Genomic DNA, 19,440 nt, shown 5'->3' with positions numbered 1-19,440 from the left:
TCACATCCCCCCTGCAGCATGGAGGCATGATTTGTACATGAGGAGAGCTCTGATCTTGTGGGAGAGGCTAGGAGCTTGGAAAGTCAAAGGCCGTTTGCCAAGGAATCCTTGGCAAACTCCTACTCATGTGTTGAAACCCCAATTCTAATGTCTCCTCTCCAGGAAAACTTCCAGTACCCTGTCCCTCACTCTGGCCTTGACCTGACTCCATCAGACTTGGGGTGCCTGTGTCCGGTTCTGTCTTTTTCCGAGACTGGTTGCTCCTGAAGCAACTGGACAGGACTGAAGTCTCTTGGGGGCTCAGCATGGATGATGTTTGTTGAACGAATAAATGAATGCATGGGTTGGGATTCAACTGAGCTGAGACCAGGAAGTGAGCTGATGAGGTAGCAGTTAGTTGGGGTGTTACTGGGGGACATGTAGTCATTGGGTTCCAGCAAGAAGGAAGCAGGCTGCCCCTGCCCTTCCCGTAAGAATCCTGGTCCTTGAGGCCTTTCAGCGGGGAGGGGGTGGGGGCGGGTCTCTGTATCTTCTTCATTCTTCCCCTCTGCACTTCAGCCGACACCAGTTCCTCTTCCCCTGAGTCGCTGGGTACAGAGCCTGAGAAGCGCCAGGCACCGCAGTGGATCCGGATCCGCGGAGGGTCAGACCCTCTGACCCCCGCGTCCGGGTGAGCCACGACGCAGCCCCTCGGCACCGGAGACTTCTAGCACGACCGAGGCCAAGGCGTGGCAGGGGGACCAGAAAGGTAGGACGGAGGCACTAGAACTTGGGTCTGTGCCAACCACAGCTGGTGGGACCCCGTCAGCAGCACCCCCCACCCCCACCCCCACCGCCAGCCCAAGACTCCCAACAGCCTGCAGTTCGGAAAAGAAAGGCAGAGGGGCGGGGTCGTTTCCGGGGCAACGGCTCATTTACATGTAGTCCCGACTTGGCCAGAGAGGGCTCCTGAAATGTTGGGGGAAATTGGGCAACTTAGCCCAAAGGGGCTGATCTGAGAGAAGGGGAAGGGGTTGTCTGGGTCAGGTCTCCTCCTCGCCTTCCAAGCCCCTGAGGCATCCCGGTTAGGTACCCATTCCCCGGAAGGGGAGACTGAGGCAGGGGGCCAGAGCCAATCAAAGAGGAGCCACCAGCGGAAGGGCTAAGTTTTAACACTTCAGAAGTGGCCTGAGCTGCTCTCGGCTATTAAAAATGTATATAACAAACATAGGTGGCGAGGGGGAGGGTGACCCCAGACTGAGGCTGGGGCTTGGATTCCGGTGTCTCCGCTTAGGTTGCTTGCATGGGGGGCGCCCCGGTGTGGGTGCTGTTGTTGCCGCTGCTGTTACTGCTCCGTCCAGGCAGCCAGGAATTGTCGTGCCACGTGTCCTCAGGGGACGTGGACTGGACCCGGGAGTTCACAGACACATGCCTGAACTTCAGTGGCCAAAACCTGAGCCTGCTGCCTCAGAACCAGTCTCTGCAGGCCAGCAGTCTGCTTCATCTCGACCTGTCTGGGAATGGCCTTCGAAAGCTCCCACCGCTTTTTTTTGCTCACCTGGGAAAGCTGCAGGTCCTGGATGTGACCAACAACCCCCTGGACCCCGTGGACAGGGCACTGGCCGAACACTGTGACCTTGACGTGAGGGCTGACTGCAGCTGTGGCCTATCACCCTGGCACGAGGTCCGGCGGGACAACTGCTCTGGCCCACAGCCTCTGCTGTGCCTGGATGTGTCCACCGGCGCCTGGCGCAACGTCTCTGCCTTCTTGAAAGTGCGCTGTGGCCTTCCCCTGACCATGATAACCACAGGAGCTCTGGTGGCCGGTGGAAGCCTGCTCCTCATGCTTGCCATTGCTGGCCCAGTGCTGGCGTGGAGACTCCGTAGACGTCGGGTAGGCAGTAGCTGGGGCATGAGCAAAACGTGGGCTGCTCAGAATGGTCCCAGGTCTGGTTCGGGCCAGCAGCCACGGTATAGTAGCCGGGGCCTCAGCCCTAAGCTCCCAGCAGCCACCCTGCCCGGATCTTCCACTTCTGACTATGAGAACATGTTTGTGGGCCAACCAGCTGCCAGGCACCAGTGGGCTGAACACAGGTGAGTGACCCACACACATCTGCTTGCAAGACTCTGGAGCCAGTTGGCCAGGGTTCAATTCCCAGCTCTGCCTCTTACAGGCTGTGTGATCTTGGGCAAGTCATTTCCACCTCTCTGGGTCACCGTTTCTTCACCGATAAAATGGGAACAATAACAGCCCTCCGCCTCATGGAGTTGGGATAAGAATTGAGTTCTTGTGTAGGAGACAAGTGTTCCTCTCATGACCCGCAAACCCAGCTTCTGGCTGCCAAGGATTGGGAGAGAGGAGGCAGGTGTTCAAAGCAGAGTCGGGGTTCTGCGGTACCAGTCAGCGGCCTGGGCTCAGATGTCGTGTGACCCAGGGCCGTCTCTGAACTTCTGTTTCGGTCTCTGTGAAATGGGACAGCACTCCGGTCTCCTTCTGACACACAGGAGATGCTAAGAGAGCCATCTGTGTCTCTCTCTACCCCACAAAGTCCTGCCTCCAAAGTTGCCTGGGCTTAGATAGATGGGTTCAACTTTTCCAGGTTGGATGAGGGAGTGGAGGGGATTTCAGGGGGGCAGGCACAAGGAAGGGCAAAAGCCTGGCAGTGGGAGAGAACAGAGAATCTGCTGTGGATGTGTTTTGAGAAGGCAAGACATCAGGGCTGAAGTTGGAGGGGGCTGGGAGGATCCAAGCAGGAAGGGAAGAGGGTCGTGGCTGGGTTTTGCGGCCGCAGAATCCAAAAGGTGGGGAGGCCTGTGAGAGACTATTGGTGAGAAATAAGAGAATATGCAAAGCAGATGCAAATAGAGCTCAAATGCAGAAGTGGGCTGAGGTAAGGAGTTGAAGGCACCACACTCCCTAAGGCAGCTTGTGTTCTGATGCTTGCCTCTGCCTCGCTGTCACCAAGACCTCAGGACCAGTCTCCTCTAAAAACACTGTTAAGAATTGGATGTGTCAATCCCAACCTACATTTTAAAGTTGCAGAGATGGAGGTTCTGGAAATTCCCTGGTGGTCCAGTGGTTAGGACGCTGTGCTTTCACTGGTGAGGGTGCGGGTTCAATCCCTGGTCGGGGAACTAAGGTCCTACGAGTCGTGCGGTGTGGCTGAAAAAAGAAAAAGAAAGAAAGAAAGAAAGAAAGAAAGAAATGGAGGTTCTGGAAGGCAGGGGAATGACATGCCCAAGGTCAGAAGCAGAAGCAAGAAACAAACCCTGAGTTCCATCCCCATACAACCATTTATGTATTTGGAGTAAATTATACTAAAGTACAAATGACCGATAGACACCATTTACCCAAAGTGGCCTTTTTTACAAGAGGAGCGGGGGTGGGGGTGTTAGGATGTTCTGGAGGCAGGAAAGTTCTTCTCTGGGTGTCTTGCCCACCATAGCAAGACACTCCTAAGAAGCTACCTCCTCCCTGATCCATTTTGTGGATGGGGAAACTGAGGCTCAGAGATTTATTTTTGTATCAAGACCACAAATTCAGCTGCTTCTGGGGACCTGGTGAAAACATTTCCCATCCGAAGGGGCACTGGTTCAGCTCCAGCTACTTGTGTTCATGTGGCTGGTGTGACTAGAGCTTCCAGTTTTTCAAGAGGAAAACAAAATCTAGAATTTAATGTAAAAAAATGGGCAACCATCTCAACTTTAAGGAAGAAAAAAACCCTACAATGACTCAAGGTCCTTGGACCACAGCGTTACAATGCTGAATCCACAGAATATTCCCTGAATCACTGCCCCTTACTTGCTTTCCTCACAGAAAGTTGGGCCAGGCTGGGAGAACACTGCCCCATGACTCACTTTTCTCATATGTAATAATTAGGAGTGGACTCAATCGCCCTGAACTACTTTGCCTCTCAAAGCTGATGTGCCCGCTCCCTGAATCCTACCTGCCCTCCCATCTGTCTGTCCCCACAGGCCTCACCCTTCAGAGGACAACGACTTCTACATGAACTATGAGAGCCGCCACCATGATTCCCAGCCTGTCTACTGCAACTTGCAGTCGCTGGGCCAGGCCCCATCGGATGAAGAAGAGTATGTGATCTCTGGGCGCTGAGCCTTCAACATCTCAAACTCCAGCCTACCCCCTTCCAGGTGACTTGGGGCACCCTGGATCTTCCCTGGCCTCAGTCTTCCCATCTGAGGAATGGGGCCAGGGAAGGATCATCCTTGAGGCCCCAGGGAGGCTCTGCAGCCCCCTCCCTAGACCACTCTGCTCCTCAGGCCACTCGGCTGCTAGAAGTGGAGAAGGAGAGACCCCAACACAGGGATGGGAGGGTCAACGTGTGAACTCTGTCGTCACCCTCCCGTTGGTGTGCAAGTATTGACCAATAAATTCTGCGGGACAGATGAGGCTGCTGGGCTTCCAAGACGAGAGGTCTGGGACTCCCAAATTGCTCCCAACCTCCAGTCTCTCCCCTCTGTCACTCTCAGGCCCCCTTCTCAGGTGCCTGGTATCCAGACTTGGCCCCCCAGGGCAGCCCACACTAGCCTCAAAGGGATCCTTATAACTCATGAATGGGACTGCGCCCCTCCCCTGCTCACGCACACTCTATGGCTCCCCACTGCCCCCAGATTCTCAGCCTGGTGGTTGAGACCTGCGTGACCCAGCCCTGCCCAACCCACTGCCCTCTCCCATTCCTCTGCCCTTCTGGTCTGGGCCTCCTCTCCATCAAGCTCACCTCCCTCCTGAAGCTTTCATTTTCTCATGTCATTTACCCATGCCTTTCCTTTTGCCCAGATTGCCATCCCCTTCCACGTTTTCTCACTCTTAAGCATCTAAATGCAGATGCAGAACTCTGGTCTGGGCATCAGGAGGCATGGGTCCACTTCCTGACTCTGCCATTAACCCTCTGGGCTTCAGTTCCCCCATCTGTAAAACAAGGTGATTAAAATTGGCCTCTAAGGCTGTTTTAGCTCTAATATGCTGAGATACCTTAACTCATCCTTCAAGGCCCAGGTGCAATGCCAATGCCACTCTGGGAACCCTTCCCTGGTTCCTCCTCAGGCAGAGTTCCTCACTCCCAGAGCTCAGTGTATTTCAAGCGTTTGTTCAAGCTCATGCCTCAGCTGGGTTTCCTGTCAGCTGCTCCCAGCCCGACTCCTGCCAAGCCCCCAAACTAGGGGAGACAGAGCTGGACACAGACACCCCCAGTCCTGGGAGGTCAAGCCTGGGCCAGAAGGAGAGATGGAACGACGGTCCCCAGAGGGAGATGAATGAAGGAGTTTAAAAAGGGCTGTACGTAAGAGGGGAATCTGAAGTGTGTTTTGAAGGATGCATAGGTGTTCGAGAAGTAGAAAGGACAAGGCACACTGGGCAGGGGGACCAGCCTGGAGGTGTGAAAAGGCACATGGGCAGCAGTGTCCGGCAAAGGCAGCAGTTGATGTTTGGGGAGAGACTCAGTATGGCAGCTGCTACCTTTGGGTGATCCTGACATTGAGTTTAATTTTGAGGTTCCCTTGGCTTCCCCAACACCTGGGAGTGACCCAGGGTGGGAGAGGCAACCTATGAGGGTCTTCAGCTTCCTTGCACCCCTGCATCCCTGCCCTAGACACTACTCGAGCCCCCACTCCTGCTGCCAAAAATCTGTCTTCCTCTGCTCACTAATGCATTGCCTGGGTTGACCTCTTTGCACGATTCTTACTACCATCAGCCGCTTATGATTTATCTTCTACTCGTTTGTCCCTGCACTCAGCTGAGCTTGAACGGAGTGGTGGAATTTTGCCTACGTTGCTCCTTCGTGTCCTCAGTGCCCAGCCATGGCCTGGCACAAAGTGGGTACTCACTGAATACATTCGGGGCACCTGCAGTCATTCAGATCTGCCTCTGGATGCTGGGGTTCACAGGGGACACATCTCACTCACTGCTGAAGCTGGGTGCTCTGTCCTCCAGACTCCCATGACAGTTCCTCAGGGTGAACAGGCAAGTGGGTGTGGGGAAGGGGCTGGGCTTGGTACAGCTCAGCAATTCTAAGATCCTAAGTAGGATAAGATATAACCTGGGAGATGTGGTGTGCATGAAAACGTTCTTCACAGCTTACTTCTCCCTGCTCTTTTTTTAAAATTAGTTAGTTAATTAATTTATTTTTGGCTGCGTTGGGTCTTCATTGCTGTGCACGGGCTTTTCTCTAGTTGTGGCGAGCGGGGGCTACTCTTCATTGAGGTGCTCAGGCTTCTCATTGCAGTGGATTCCTTTGTTGCAGAGCATGGGCTCTAGGCATGCGGGCTTCAGTAGTTGTGGCACACGGGCTTAGTTGCTCCATGGCACGTGGGATCTTCCCGGACCAGGGCTCGAACCCACATCCCCTGCTTTAGCAGGTGGATTCTTAACCACTGTGCCACCAGGGAAGTCCCTCTCCCTGCTCTTTTTATATGAAAGGATAAAGGCATGATTAACATGAAGGGAGGTGCCACAAACAGGAGAGGTAATGGGACTCTTCCAGGTCGGGGGCAGATTCACACACAATGCATGTGACTCTGGGCTGCCTGTGTTTGGAAAGGTGACCCCCATGGAGGGAGAGAGAGCAGGATGGTGATAGAGACAGGGCCAGATAATTACGGAAACAGGAGTACTGAGAGATCAGAAGAGATGGAGGGAGGCTGAGACCCAAAAGGGTCTCAGAAACAAAAGCAGAGGAATGGGGAGGTAGAGAAGCACAGAAACAGAGAGAGGGATGTCCCCGGCTGCGCTTGAGGACCATTGGCATCGTGACCACCGTCCAATCTCTTGGCATCCCCAAGAACGTCCTGCCACCCATTTCCCGGACTGTTCCAATCATCTCATATCAGCTCCCCTGAGGGAACTGAGGCCAGCGGGGGTGGGCTCTTCCCAAGGTCACCAGCTCCATCCTGGACACCACAGGGGTCAGGTCAGACAGCTTCATTTTTATTACCAGAGTTTTCCATAAACGCACACCCTGTCAGACCACGCCTCCCCAGCCCTCCAGTCCCCAGGCAGATCACCCCAATAAATTAATAATAAATACAAACATAAATACATAGGTTTGGGCCAGGAGGGAGCAGACAGCAATGGTTAGGAATCGGGTATTTCAGGTTCCACGAGCCCATTAGACAGACAAGGACAACTAAAGTCATTTCCATTGCATCTGTGCCATAAGTGAAAGACCAGGGCTGCTCACACGCAGTGGCAGTCCTTGGCCACGAGGTCGTCGAAGGGCGTGAGTGACACGCGGCCGTCGCTGTCTTGGTGCATGAGCACCACCGGATCGTAGCTGGCTGGCACGCAGCATGGGGCAGGCGCAGCATCAGGGTTCAGGCCATGCAGGCGCGCTTGCATCTGCGCGTGCGTGTTAGCCGATCGGAAGTGGCTCGGGCACGCGCCGGTGCACATGCGCACGTCCAGCTCGCGCGGCGCCAACACCCAGTCAGCCCAGCCCAGGTCCTCGAGCGACGCGCGCAGGCTCTGCAGGCGACAGCAGCGCCCCTCCCCTAGCGGGCAACCGTCCCGGGTGCGAGCATGCGCGTGGCGTCGCCCCCTGGTGGCGCTTGTCCGCCAGTGCAGCTCAAGCTGGGGCTGTGCAGAAGACAATGCCTCCAGCAACTGGTCCGGTCGCCGCAACGGTCGCAGGCGTATTGCGGGAGCCCGGGAGCTTCCGAGGCTGAGCTGACGCTGTAGTGGCCGCGTCACGTCCCACGAGCTCCGCGCCTTCGGGGACAGCCGGAGAAGGGCCCTATGCAGGCGGGAGGCTGCCGGGAGCCCCTCAGTTAAGTCGACCCGGGGGATGCGCAGGTGCAGGTGGCCGCCTGGTCCAAGTCGCACTATGGGAGAGAGGGAAACCAGTCATTCACGGGCTTACTGTGTGCCGGGCGCGGGGTGGTGGTGGTGTGTGTGTGTGCCCATTTCCTCCAACACCCCAAGCTAGATCTTACCTCACGGCCTTTGCACAAGCTACTTCCTCTACCGGCCACACTCCTCCCCTGAATCTCAGCATGGCTGGTTACATACCACTCCAGCCTGCCTAAAATTGGCACCGACCTATTTTATTTGGTTGTCTATTATTTGCCTCCCCCACCAGAATCTCAGCGGGGATTTCTGTCTGCTTGGTCACCACTGTGTCTGACACATAGTAGGTGCTTAGTTAACGAGCTACTGTGTTTTCAACTCTCTGGTTGCCTCCATATCTGAGAAATGAAGGGTGTCTGGCTCCCCAGGATTCTCAGACCTCCAGGCTGGTACAGATGTTGGGGAGACTGGGGAGACTGAGGTTTGAGGGCTCGCAACCCAGTCACTAGGCTCAGAGAGAGGGAAGTTTTCCTGGAGTCCCACAGCACAAGTGGGATTAGGGCGGGATAAGAGCTCTTCCTTCTGGCCTGACATCCACCCCTCAACTCCCAGTTCCTAGCGCAGCCCACATCTCCTTGCACCCCCTCCATCCGCTGGAGGCTCGGTGGAGGGCGTGAAAATACTCCACTCCCTCCCTAAGGCACCAGTCACGTGCAACTTTAGCAGTGCCTTGGCGCGCGATTGCATCAGATTCGGAACCAGCCCAAGCAGGTTCTGCGCATCTCTGTGCACCTCTCTGTCCCTTTCCCCGTCCCGCCCTTCCGCCGGACCCCTGGATCCTTCCCACTGGAAATCCCCCTCCAACCCTTTCCTCACATCCAAGAGCAGGGACCACGTGCCCTCGCCCAACCTTGTCTCTGGGTTCTCCGGACTCTTGGAGTGTTCAGTAGAGTCTCTGGATTCTCTGGCCTTAGTTTCCCCATCTGCCACCCGGGGAGGTGTTGTAACATCTCAGGTTGGCTAAGCCTCGCCTGGTCCTGATGCAAACCCAGCCTTTAGTTCCCCCATCAGCCTCGAGGGGTGACTTTCTTGCCGGGTTCATGGATGGGAAAACTGAGGCTCGGCGGCAGGTCTAGGCCTCTATGTTTAAGAACCACTGGTTAAATGATGGGAGCTGCCCAGGGTGGGGTCTCCGAGATTTTACTCACGCTTTGGAGTGACTACCAGGACTTGAGGAAGGGGAATGAGGTCCGGGTTCGAGTCTTCCCGGGTCTGGTTCGCTCGAAGCCGGGTCAGCAAATCTTCGTAGCGTTTCCGCAACTCCCGGAATCTGGAGACATCAGGACTGGAGTGCACGTTTGAGGGTCCCGGGAAAGTGGGGAGGTGCTCCTGGGCCAGAGATAGGGCGCCTCGCGACGGCAGCCAGGAGAACATGAACAGCATCAGCAGCATCGGAGAGCAGTGTGGTGGTGTCGGTCTCTGCCCTGGCATGGCTGTGTTAGTTAAGCTCTAAGCTGGGACTGACCGGACGCTGCTGGACTAGCCTTTATAGTCCCCGGACTTTGTCCGCCCCCGCCTGCCTGGTCCCGCCCACCGTGGGTGCAGAGTAAACACTCCAGGGACCACAACTGGGCGGGGTCTTCGGCTGCTTTTCAGGGGGCAGTGCTTTCTGATGGGTAGGAGCTCCTCGGTATGCTGGGAAATCCCCCTCAGGAGCCTCTCTGAGCCTCAGTATCCTCTTCTGTGAAATGGGGACATCATCCCAGCTTGGTGGACTGGAGGGAAGAATAATTTTCTCAAAAAAGATTTATTACTATGTGCTAAACTCCACAACAGGAGCTTAAGGGATGAGGTGGCTTTCTTCCCTGATGAGATTCCTGCTCTCCCCTCTTTGCTTAGGGTCAAAGGCTGAAGATAGTGAAAAACAAAGGAAGCAGAGGAAAAAAAAAAACGGCCAGAAAGTGCAACCTGGGGCAAACCATTCCTCTCCATCACACCTCTATTTCTTCATCTGGAAAATAAGGAAGGATTGAGACTTTCACTGGAGAGAAGGTCAAATGAGGTGTAAAGGACAGGACCAGGCACATAGCAGGTGCTTGATAAACTGGGTGTTTTTGCAGTTACTCATCTTCAGCTGGGGAACTCCTATCCATTCCTCAAAACCCTACTCAGAAAGCCCCTCCTCCAGGAAGCCTTCTGACATTTCCTTTCCAGGCTCAGCAGGGTGCTTCCAACCCCATGCCTTCCTCCAGCCCAGCCCTGACCCCACAGCGCTGGGAGTGTGTGTGCTTGCTTGTCTCTGTCTGCCCCAGACTGGGGGCTTCTTGAAGGCTTGGGCAGGGATGAAGCTACTCTGGGCCCCCATCCTTTGGCTGGGCCTGAAGAAGAGGTGGCAGAGAATTTGGGTGCCAGGGCCTGGGGCAGTGAAGGCTGGTATCAAGTCCAGTCACCAGAGGATAGAGGGGTAGAGGGTGCCCCAGGAACATCCTTTCTCCTGGGGTACCCAGCCCTTGCCCTACTGCTCAGGACTCCTGGCCCCAGGCATCCATCCCTGTGCCTACTCCCAGCTTCCTGGCCTCAGGATGGGCCACTGTGCAAAGCAGATCGTGGGGGTGTGTAAAGTGTGACGGAGTGTGTGCAGGCAACAGATACAAGGAGGGGTGTCACACGGCAAGGCTCCTACTGGAGAAATGGAGTCCAGGCCTTCCCCACCTCCAGCTGTGTGAGTCCCACCAAGCCTCTGGCTCCACTGGGTCTCAGCCTCAGCTTCTGTCAGTGGGATTATCGCCCAGCTATGGGGGTGGAGGGCTGAGGCTCTCGATGTGATGCCCCAGGCATTCAGCAGGTGCTTAGTAGAGACGTCTCTCTGCTCATGTCACCATCATGTCCAACTGACTGCAGCTGGTTGGGAGGCTGGACCAGTCCTCTTCTTTCCATGGGACTCAGTTCCTTTCTAGGGATAAGGAAACAAAGACTTTGAGGGGCAAGTAAGGTAGGTAGAGTTGTAGGGGACGATCTCACCATAGGATCTTGCACGTGTCCACACAGGCCACGCAGACCTCATCTGAGTCTTGTCAGAATTCCTGGGTGCCCTGGGAACCCAGAGTTTGGAGGCCTGGGGGGAGTTTCTCGGAAGCCATCACCACTCACCTCCTTACCTCTCTTGGAAAGCTGTCATGGGACAGCTTCTCATGCCTCCCAGGTATGAGCCTCCCCAGGAAATTCACAGAAAATTCAACTTTTAAAGTGAACAGGACTTCCCTGGTGGCGCAGTGGTTAAGAGTCCGCCTGCCAATGCAGGGAACATGGGTTCGAGCCCTGGTCCAGGAAGATCCCACATGCCGCGGAACAACTAAGCCCATGCGCCACAGCTACTGAAGCCCGCGCGCCTAGAGCCCATGCTCCGCAACAAGAGAAGCCACCGCAATGAGAAGCCCGCGCACCGCAACGAAGAATAGCCCCCACTCGCCGCAACTACAGAAAGCCCGCGCGCAGCAACGAAGACCCAATGCAGCCAAAATAAATAAATAAATAAATTTTAAAAATAAATAAATAAAGTGAGCGATTGAGTGGCATTTAGTACATTCACAGTGTTGTGAAACCACCACCTGTGTCTAGTTCCAGAATATTTTCATCACCCCAAAAGGAGACCCCGTCCCCATTAGCAGTCACTCCCCATCCCCCCTCCCCCAGCCCCTGGCAGCCACTAATCTGCCTTCTATCTCTATGGATTTGCCTGTTCTGGACATTTCATATTAAACATTCTTTCCCCACATGAACAATTCTCTGACACCAGCTGGGTGTCCTATAATTCAACTCAGTTACGGCACTGTCTACCCAGAGATAGCATCAGACCCCACGGCTTAAGGGCTCAGTACCACAAGACTGCCCTCCACCACCCCTCTTTAGATGCCAGTCACAAGTCCAGGTGGTCACCTGTACTTTTGACCAATGGCTATAAATCAGAGGTTTCCATAATCCCTTCCTTGGGTTTGATTAATTTGCTAGAGCCAGTGAGAGAACTCAGGAAATCCATTCACTCACTAGATTACAGGTTTATTACAAAGGATATTAAAGGAAAGGGAGGGACTTCCCTGGTGGCGCAGCGGTTGAGAATCCGTCGGCCAAGGCAGGGGACACGGTTCGACCCCTGGTCCGGGAGGATCCCACATGCCGTGGAGCAACTAAGCCCTGCACCGCAACTACTGAGCCTGCACTCTAGAGCCCGCGAGCCACAACTGCTGAGCCCGCGTGCCACAACTACTGAAGCCCACGTACCTAGAGTCCATGCTCCGCGACAAGAGAAGCCACCGCAATGCAAAGTCCGTGAACCGCAACAAAGAGCAGCCCCCGCTCGCCGCAACTAGAGAAAGCCCGTGTGCAGCAACGAAGACCCAACGCAACCAAAAATAAATAAATAAATAAATTTATATTTAAAAAAAATAAAGGAAACGGATCAACAGCCAGATGGAAGAGATGCATAGGGCAAGGTATGTGAAAAGGGCATGGATTTTCCATGTCCTCTTCCAGCACACCACCCTCCCAGCACCTCTGCATGATCATCAACCCAGAAGCTCTCCAAAGCCCATCCTTTGGGGTTTTATGGAAGCTTCATTATGTAGGCACAGTTGATTAAGTCATTGGCCATTGGTGATTGAACTCTAGCTCCAACCCCTCTTCCATCCCCAGAATTGGGCGGTATAGGGAGGTTGGGGCTGAATGTTCCAACCCTCTAATTGCATGATTTGTGCTCCTAGCAACCAGCCTCTATCCTTGAGTTGTTTTTCAAAAGTCACCTCTATAACATAACGAAAGACACATTTATCTCTCTCTTCACAGGAAATCCCAAGGGTTTTAGGAGCTCTATGCCAGAAATGGGGTGGAAGACCAAATGTATATTTCTTATGATAAGTCACAATATCACATATATAAACGGAATCGTGCAGCATGTGGCCTTTTAGATCTGGCTTCTTTCACTCAGCGTGTTTTCAGGGCTCATCTATGTTGGAGTGTGTATCAGTGCTTTTCTCTTTTTTATGACTGAATAGTATTCCAGCATATGAAGACACCACACTTCATTCATCCATTCATCCGTTGATGGTCATTGGGTTGTTTCCACCTTTTCAGCTATTGTGAGTAGTGTTTTCGCGAACACATACATGAAGATTTGAGGACCTGTTTTCAATTCTTGTGAGGTTGTACGCAGAAAGGGAATTGCTGGATCATATGATCATTCTATGTGTAACTTTTTGAGGCATCACAAAAATGTTTTCTACAGCCCTCTGCCTTTTTATTTATTATTTTATTTTATTTTATTATTATTATTTTTTTTTGCGGTACGCGGGCCTCTCACTGCTGCGGCCCCTCCCGTTGCGGAGCACAGGCTCTGGATGCGCAGGCCCAGCGGCCATGGTTCACGGGCCCAGCCGCTCCACGGCATGTGGGATCTTCCCGGACCGGGGCACGAACCCGTGTCCCCTGCATCGGCAGGCGGACTCTCAACCACTGTTCCACCAGGGAAGCCCTGCCTTTTTATTTTTAAATTTTTATCAAGATATGACTTACAGAAAGCAAAAAGGCCTAATCTTAGGTGTTGAGTTTGATGACATTTCACATAACCACCTCCCGAAATGAGGTTCCAGAACATTCCCAGCTCCATCACTCTCCCTACCTTCAGATAACAGCTGTGCCCACCTCTGTTACCATGGATGAGTTTGCCTGTTTCCTAACTTGATGTAAACAGAACCAGCCAGTACATCCTCTTTTCTGTCTGGTGACTTTCACTCAACACCATGGCTGTGAATGGCTGTGTTCTTCACCTATTGTGTGCCTTGTTCTTTTTCCTTGCTGTATAGTATTCCACTGTGCATGTCCAGGAGTGGAGCTGCTGACTCATGAGTGGGTGTCTGTCACTTTACGAGCAGGACCAGTAATTAGTTCCCTTTATTCCTGGAACTTCACAAGGGGACACAGCCCGTGGGTGGTCCCTAGGGACAGGAAAGGATGACATTAGCTCCCTGGTGGTTTCCACTTCACCAAATTCTGGAATGCTGGCAGCCAGGCCGATCTGGCTCCCCTTCACAGCATTGTTAGCCGATGACCTCATGGCCAGTCCCATGGCCAAGCTGGGAGGAACAGTGGGGCAGGCCGCAGGCAGCCAGCCAGCGATGAGCTCAGTCGGCCGGGACCCTGCATTCCTCATTGGCAGCTTCCACGAGCCCCAGAGGCCATGCCACGGCAGAGGTAAACAGAGCACAGAGGCCGGGGGTCAGGCTGTTCCCTCCACTTGGCTTAGCTCCCAACCTCCTAGAATTTTTCCTCACTTCCTTCTGTTGGCCATAGGCACCCTCATCAGACACACGCAACACACAAGAAACAACCCAAACCCAGTTGTTGGTTTCTCATTATGTGAGGCAAACACAGTCATGACACGAGATCCAGAAGAGGTGAAAAAGCAGGTTATTAAAAAATCTCTTGAGTTCAACGGACAAGGAGAACTGCTGTCCTGCAGCTGTGAACGTCCCTCCAGGCCAGCATGTTGCCTGTGTCATCGATGGGGGGCCACAGGCAGCCTGGGTTCAAATCATGGCTTAGTCCTTGAGATGCCAAGCAGATTTGGGAAGCATTACTAATCTCTCCAAACCTGTTTCTCAGTGCAGCCTGTTTCTCAGTATTACCCTCTTATAGGGCAGCACTGAGTAGATGAAGTTGGATTGGAGCTACACTCCCAAGAACTAATAACTATTGGTATTATGGGTAATTGGCCAATAATATCTCAGCTTCAGCTGGAGTTGAGCTCAGATAGGTCTGGGCAAGCTTACTTAGAAAGAATGGCCCCCACTGGCAAACTCCTATTTACCTCTTAAACCCCAGTTTGATGCCCCATCTTCCAATAAGACTTCCTTGTTCTCTGCCCAGGTTCCCTCAGGTTGAGGGGCCTCCCTCTGGCCTCATCCTGACCACACAAGGCTGGAGGGTCTGAGTCTGGCTCTGTGCCCTGTCAGACCAGAGCTTTCTGGGACCAAGTCCCAGTATCATTATGTTAGTTTCCTGCGGCTGCCATAGTAAATTGCCACAAACTGGGTAGTTTAAAACAACAGAAACTTATTCTGTCACAGTTCTGGAAGCCAGAACTTTGAAATCATAGGTTGGCAGGGCCGTGCTCCCTCCAAAGGCTCTGGGGGAGGAGGCTTCCTTGCCTCTTCCAGCTTCTGGGGGCCCCAGGTGTTCCTTGGCTCGTGGCTGCATCACTTCAGTCTCTGCCTCTGATTTCCCATGGCCTTCTCCTCTTCTCTGTCTATCCCTCCTCTTCTCTAAGGACACCTGTCAATATGCAGCAAGTCTCCTACGTGCGAACGAGTTCCATTCTGAGAGCGCGTTTGTAAGTCCAATTTGTAAGTCCAACAAAGTTAGCCAACGTACCCAACTAACACAATCGGCTATATAGTACTGTACTGTAATAGGTTTATAATACTTTTCACACAAATAATACATACAAAACAAACAAACACAAAAAAATAAAGAAAACATTTAAAATCTTACAGTACAGTCCCTTGAAAAGTACAGTAGTACAGTACCACAGCTGGCATACAGGGCTGGCATCGAGTGAACAGGCAAGAAGAGTGACTGACTGGTGAAGGGAGAGGAGGTGGGAGATGGTAGAGCTGAAGGATCGTCAGCAATAGGAGATGGAGGGCAAGCTGCAGTTTCACTCACGTCCCACGTTGATGGAATGTACGTTCGCATCTTTGAAAGTTCGCAACTTGAAGGTTCATATGTAGGGGACTTACTGTATTTAGGGCCCAGTGTAAATCCAGAACAGTCTCATTTCAAGATCTTTAACTTAATTACTTCTGCAAAGACCCTTTGTCCAAATGAGGTCACATTCACAGGGACTGAGGGATCTGTATCAGCTCATCAAGGGAGGTGTGGTCCAGAGAAGGGCCATGGAATTCCCTGAGAAACATCACAGCAGTGAATGATGGCGATGGTGTGGAGAGACACCTACATCTGCAGCAAAGTGTGGAGGGGAATACCTGGGGAAAAATTTTGAGCACCTACTGTTACCAAACTGAACTCGGGTCAGCTCACCCTACGTGCAACAAAGCCAATCTACTGACACCAGGTTGTGTTGAAGGAAAGCACAACGTTTATTGCAGGGCACCAAGCAAGGGAGTGAGAGACCAGCCTCCAATCCACTCCACCTTGGCCCCTGAGTTAGGAGTTTTTTTAAAAGGGGAAGAACAAAAAGGCTGAAATTAATCATCTTGTGACATTGCTGTGACATTTCTGTTTTTTTTTTTTTTTTTTTTGGTACGCGGGCCTCTCACTGTTGTGGCCTCTCCCGTTGTGGAGCACAGGCTCCGGACGCGCAGGCTCAGCGGCCATGGCTCATGGGCCCAGCCGCTCCGCGGCATGTGGGATCTTCCCGGACCGGGGCACGAACTCGTGTTCCCTGCATCGGCAGGCGGACCCTCAACCACTGCGCCACCAGGGAAGCCCCTCTGTTTTTTTTTTAATCAGAATTGTACCCATTCTTTTCTTCTTCTTTTTTAAAATATTTATTTATTTGGTTGCACTGGGTGTTAGTTGCAGTGCTTGGGCTCCTTAGTTGTGGCATGTGAACTCTTAGTTGCAGCATGCATGTGGGATCTAGTTCCCTGACCAGGGATTGAACCCATGTCCCCTGCATTGGCAGGCAGATTCTTAACCACTGCACCACCAGGGAAGTCCTGGAGTACAAAGTCGTAACTACTGTGCCACCAGGGAAGCCCCTGCTGTGACATTTCTTAATCGTAGTTTCAGGCATCAGGATCTGTCTGGTTTACGATGCTCTGGCCAGGTGGTCCATGGCTCTGGGGTCTGTGAGCCCATCTCGCCCCGGAGAAACAAGCTGAGTTTGTATGTTAGCGATGTTATCTACAATAGCCATTTTGGTACCTTAACGATGTTATCAACATCAGCAATTTTAATCATCTGACTCTGGTTGATTAGTGTTCAGTTAGCACAGGATTGAGGTCAGACGGGACAAGAAAGGGAATGAAGTTTGGGATCGAGGGATTAATCCTAAACTTGGTAAGGGAACTCGGTTTTAGGGGGGCTCAGTTTCACTACTACGTGTCTGGCACATAAGACATAATCCTTATAAGACCTGATGGGGGCGGATGACGATCTTCACTTCACAGGTGACAACCTGAGGCCGGAGGGGCATTGTGCCAAGGCCAGAAACCAGTGAAGCTGGGCTTGAAGCCCAGGCCAGCCCCCTAGCCTGCTCCGTCTCCCCCAGAGCCTCTAAAAAGAGGGGATCTGGCCACCCTCAGGGGCCAGCATGAGATGTGGGGCAGCGAGGAGGAAGACGAATTCTCCCTCTACCCTTCTGAGTTCTTGGTTGAGACCCCCTGGAATAAAAGACAGACTAGCAAGAGAAAGACACACAGAAATTTAACATGTATATCTCGTGTATATATGAGAGATACAGAGGGAAACTGAGTAAAACTCCCCAAGGGGGCCCCAGCCACTCCCTTAAATATCATCTTCCGCTAAAGACAAAAGAAAGGTGCTGGGCCTGGGGTGGGTGTTGAGGCCAATTCTGGGAGGTGACCAGGAAAAGCACAGTAAACAAGGGTAAGATTCGTTCTGCAGGTTTTAATTTGTGCTCTCTCCACTGATAAGATTCTCCAGGGATTCAGAGCCAGGCTCTTCCTCCTCGTACAGAGAGGGAGACACACTCAACAAATGGAGACTTCTTTTTTTTTTTTTTTTTTTTGCGGCACGTGGGCCTCTCACTGTTGTGGCCTCTCCCGTTGTGGATTACAGGCTGTGGACGCACAGGCTCATTGGCCATGGCTCACGGGCCTGGAGACTTCTTTTATAAATGTAAATGCCCCTTACAGAAGCATAACTTCTACTGTTTTCAGAGTTTCTCCTGTACCTGCAGTTTCTCAAAAGAATCTTTATGCCAAAGAGGCAGGCTCTGGAGTGGCACCTTCTGCCACCCTTCAGATGGGACTGATGAAATTGCAATGTTGGGCATATGATGGGCTTGCAATACCTGGGCATTGTGGGAAGAACTCAGGCTCAGGGAAGGGAGATCCAGGTTCGAATCCTGATCATGCCAGTTCCTGGCTGTGTGACCTTGGGCAGGTGGCTTGGCCTCTCTGTGCCACTCTTCCTTCAATGTCCTGAGTCCTGGACAGGCCACAGCTGTGAGGATCCACAGGTCTTTTCTCCTTGTGCCCACATGAGAAGTGCTTTAAAGGAACTCATCTATTCATTTATCCATTCACTCCTTCATCCATTCGCTCCACAGATATTTCTTTAACATCTATTATGTGCCAGACCTCCTTTCAAGTAGCAAAAGAAAAGTCTCTAGGCATGGGAGGAGTAGAGGAAAGGGTGATTCTGGCAGGGGAACACAGCATGTTCAAAGACCCTGAGATCAGACAGGCAACTCCAGGCACCAGGCTGGCAAAGGAACTTGAAAGCTGATGCAGGCCCATGAGGCCATTCACAGCAGACAAGCCTGGTTCAAATCCGAGTTTGGCTTCTCCTTGGCTCTGTGGCCCGGGCAAGCAAGCACTTCACATCCTAGAATCTTTTCCTTGTCAAAGGTAGTTTTCCTCACCTGGAGAGGTTTTTTTGCAGCTCTTCACAGTCAAGGTAAGTTTTAAAAAAAATCTGTGAGCATGTGAATGCACCCCCAAAGGTGCCCAACTGATGGCCGGGGTTACTTGAGCAAAGTCACTTTTAGTTTATTTTATTATTAAAACAATTAAAAAATTATTTTCCATTACGGTTTACTACAGGATACTGAATGTAGTTCCCCTATGCTATGCAATAGGACCTTGTTTTTAAATAAAATTTTTAATTGTGGTAAAATACATATTACACGAAATGTATCATTTTAACCATTTAAACGTGTGCAACTTAGTGGCATTTAGCGCATTCTCAGCGTGGTGTAGCCATCACCATTATCTATTTCCAGAACTTTCCCATCACCCCAAAAGGAAACCATGTCCCCATCCGCAGTCACTCCCCATGGCCCCTCCTCCAGCCCTTGGCAGCCACGGAAACTGGCCCCAGAGAGTTGACAGAAGCAGAAGACTAACAGGAATTCTTGAGTTTGTCTTGCAGAGCAACAGATAGGGGAACAGCTTGTTGAAACCCCTCTGCTTGTAAACTGTCTTCACTGATTAAGCTTGCTTTAGTTATTTTTTCTTTCATTCTTTTCTTCCTCTCTTTAATTGCATACCCTCCCAGAGTCACGTAGGCCAGCTGTTTTACAGGAACTTGGAGTCAGCTCTTGTTTAACTAAGGCTGATGGGGACCACTGACCCCAAAACTGGGCCCGTGCAAGCATTGAATGAATGGCCTTTTTTTTTTTTTGCGGTACTTGGGCCTCTCACTGTTGTGGCCTCTCCCGTTGCGGAGCACAGGCTCCGGACGTGCAGGCTCAGCGGCCATGGCTCACAGGCCCAGCCGCTCTGCGGCATGTGGGATCCTCCCGGACCGGGGCACGAACCCCTGTCCCCTGCATCGGCAGGCGAATTCTCGACCACTGCGCCACAGGGAAGCCCTGAATGGCCTTTTGACGTCAGAAAACTCCACCCTCAGATCATGCTAAGTGCCTCCATTTTTGAAGATGCAGAAACATGTAACCC

At 52.4% G+C, this 19,440-nt stretch overlaps 2 protein-coding genes across 2 annotated transcripts; one reads left to right on the top strand and one right to left on the bottom strand.

Annotated features, from left to right (window-relative positions):
* Positions 1 to 505: 505 nt before the first annotated feature.
* On the top strand, positions 506 to 4,468 carry LRRC25 (leucine rich repeat containing 25). Its single transcript, XM_079917219.1, has 3 exons — positions 506 to 748; positions 1,274 to 2,073; positions 3,955 to 4,468. Exons 2-3 carry the CDS (start codon positions 1,283 to 1,285, stop codon positions 4,091 to 4,093), a joined length of 930 nt encoding a protein of 309 aa, XP_079773345.1. The 5' UTR covers positions 506 to 748; positions 1,274 to 1,282; the 3' UTR covers positions 4,094 to 4,468.
* Positions 4,469 to 7,081: 2,613 nt separating this feature from the next.
* On the bottom strand, positions 7,082 to 10,487 carry GDF15 (growth differentiation factor 15). Its single transcript, XM_079916950.1, has 2 exons — positions 8,989 to 10,487; positions 7,082 to 7,815 (listed from the first exon to the last, which is right to left on the bottom strand). The coding sequence occupies exons 1-2, from the start codon at positions 9,269 to 9,271 to the stop codon at positions 7,172 to 7,174; spliced, it is 927 nt and encodes a 308-aa protein (XP_079773076.1). The 5' UTR covers positions 9,272 to 10,487; the 3' UTR covers positions 7,082 to 7,171.
* Between the last annotated feature and the right edge of the window lie 8,953 nt (positions 10,488 to 19,440).

Source organism: Stenella coeruleoalba (assembly GCF_951394435.1).
Source record: "Stenella coeruleoalba genome assembly, chromosome: 3".
Taxonomy (NCBI): domain Eukaryota; kingdom Metazoa; phylum Chordata; class Mammalia; order Artiodactyla; family Delphinidae; genus Stenella; species Stenella coeruleoalba.
This window is presented reverse-complemented; position numbering and strand designations above follow the sequence as displayed.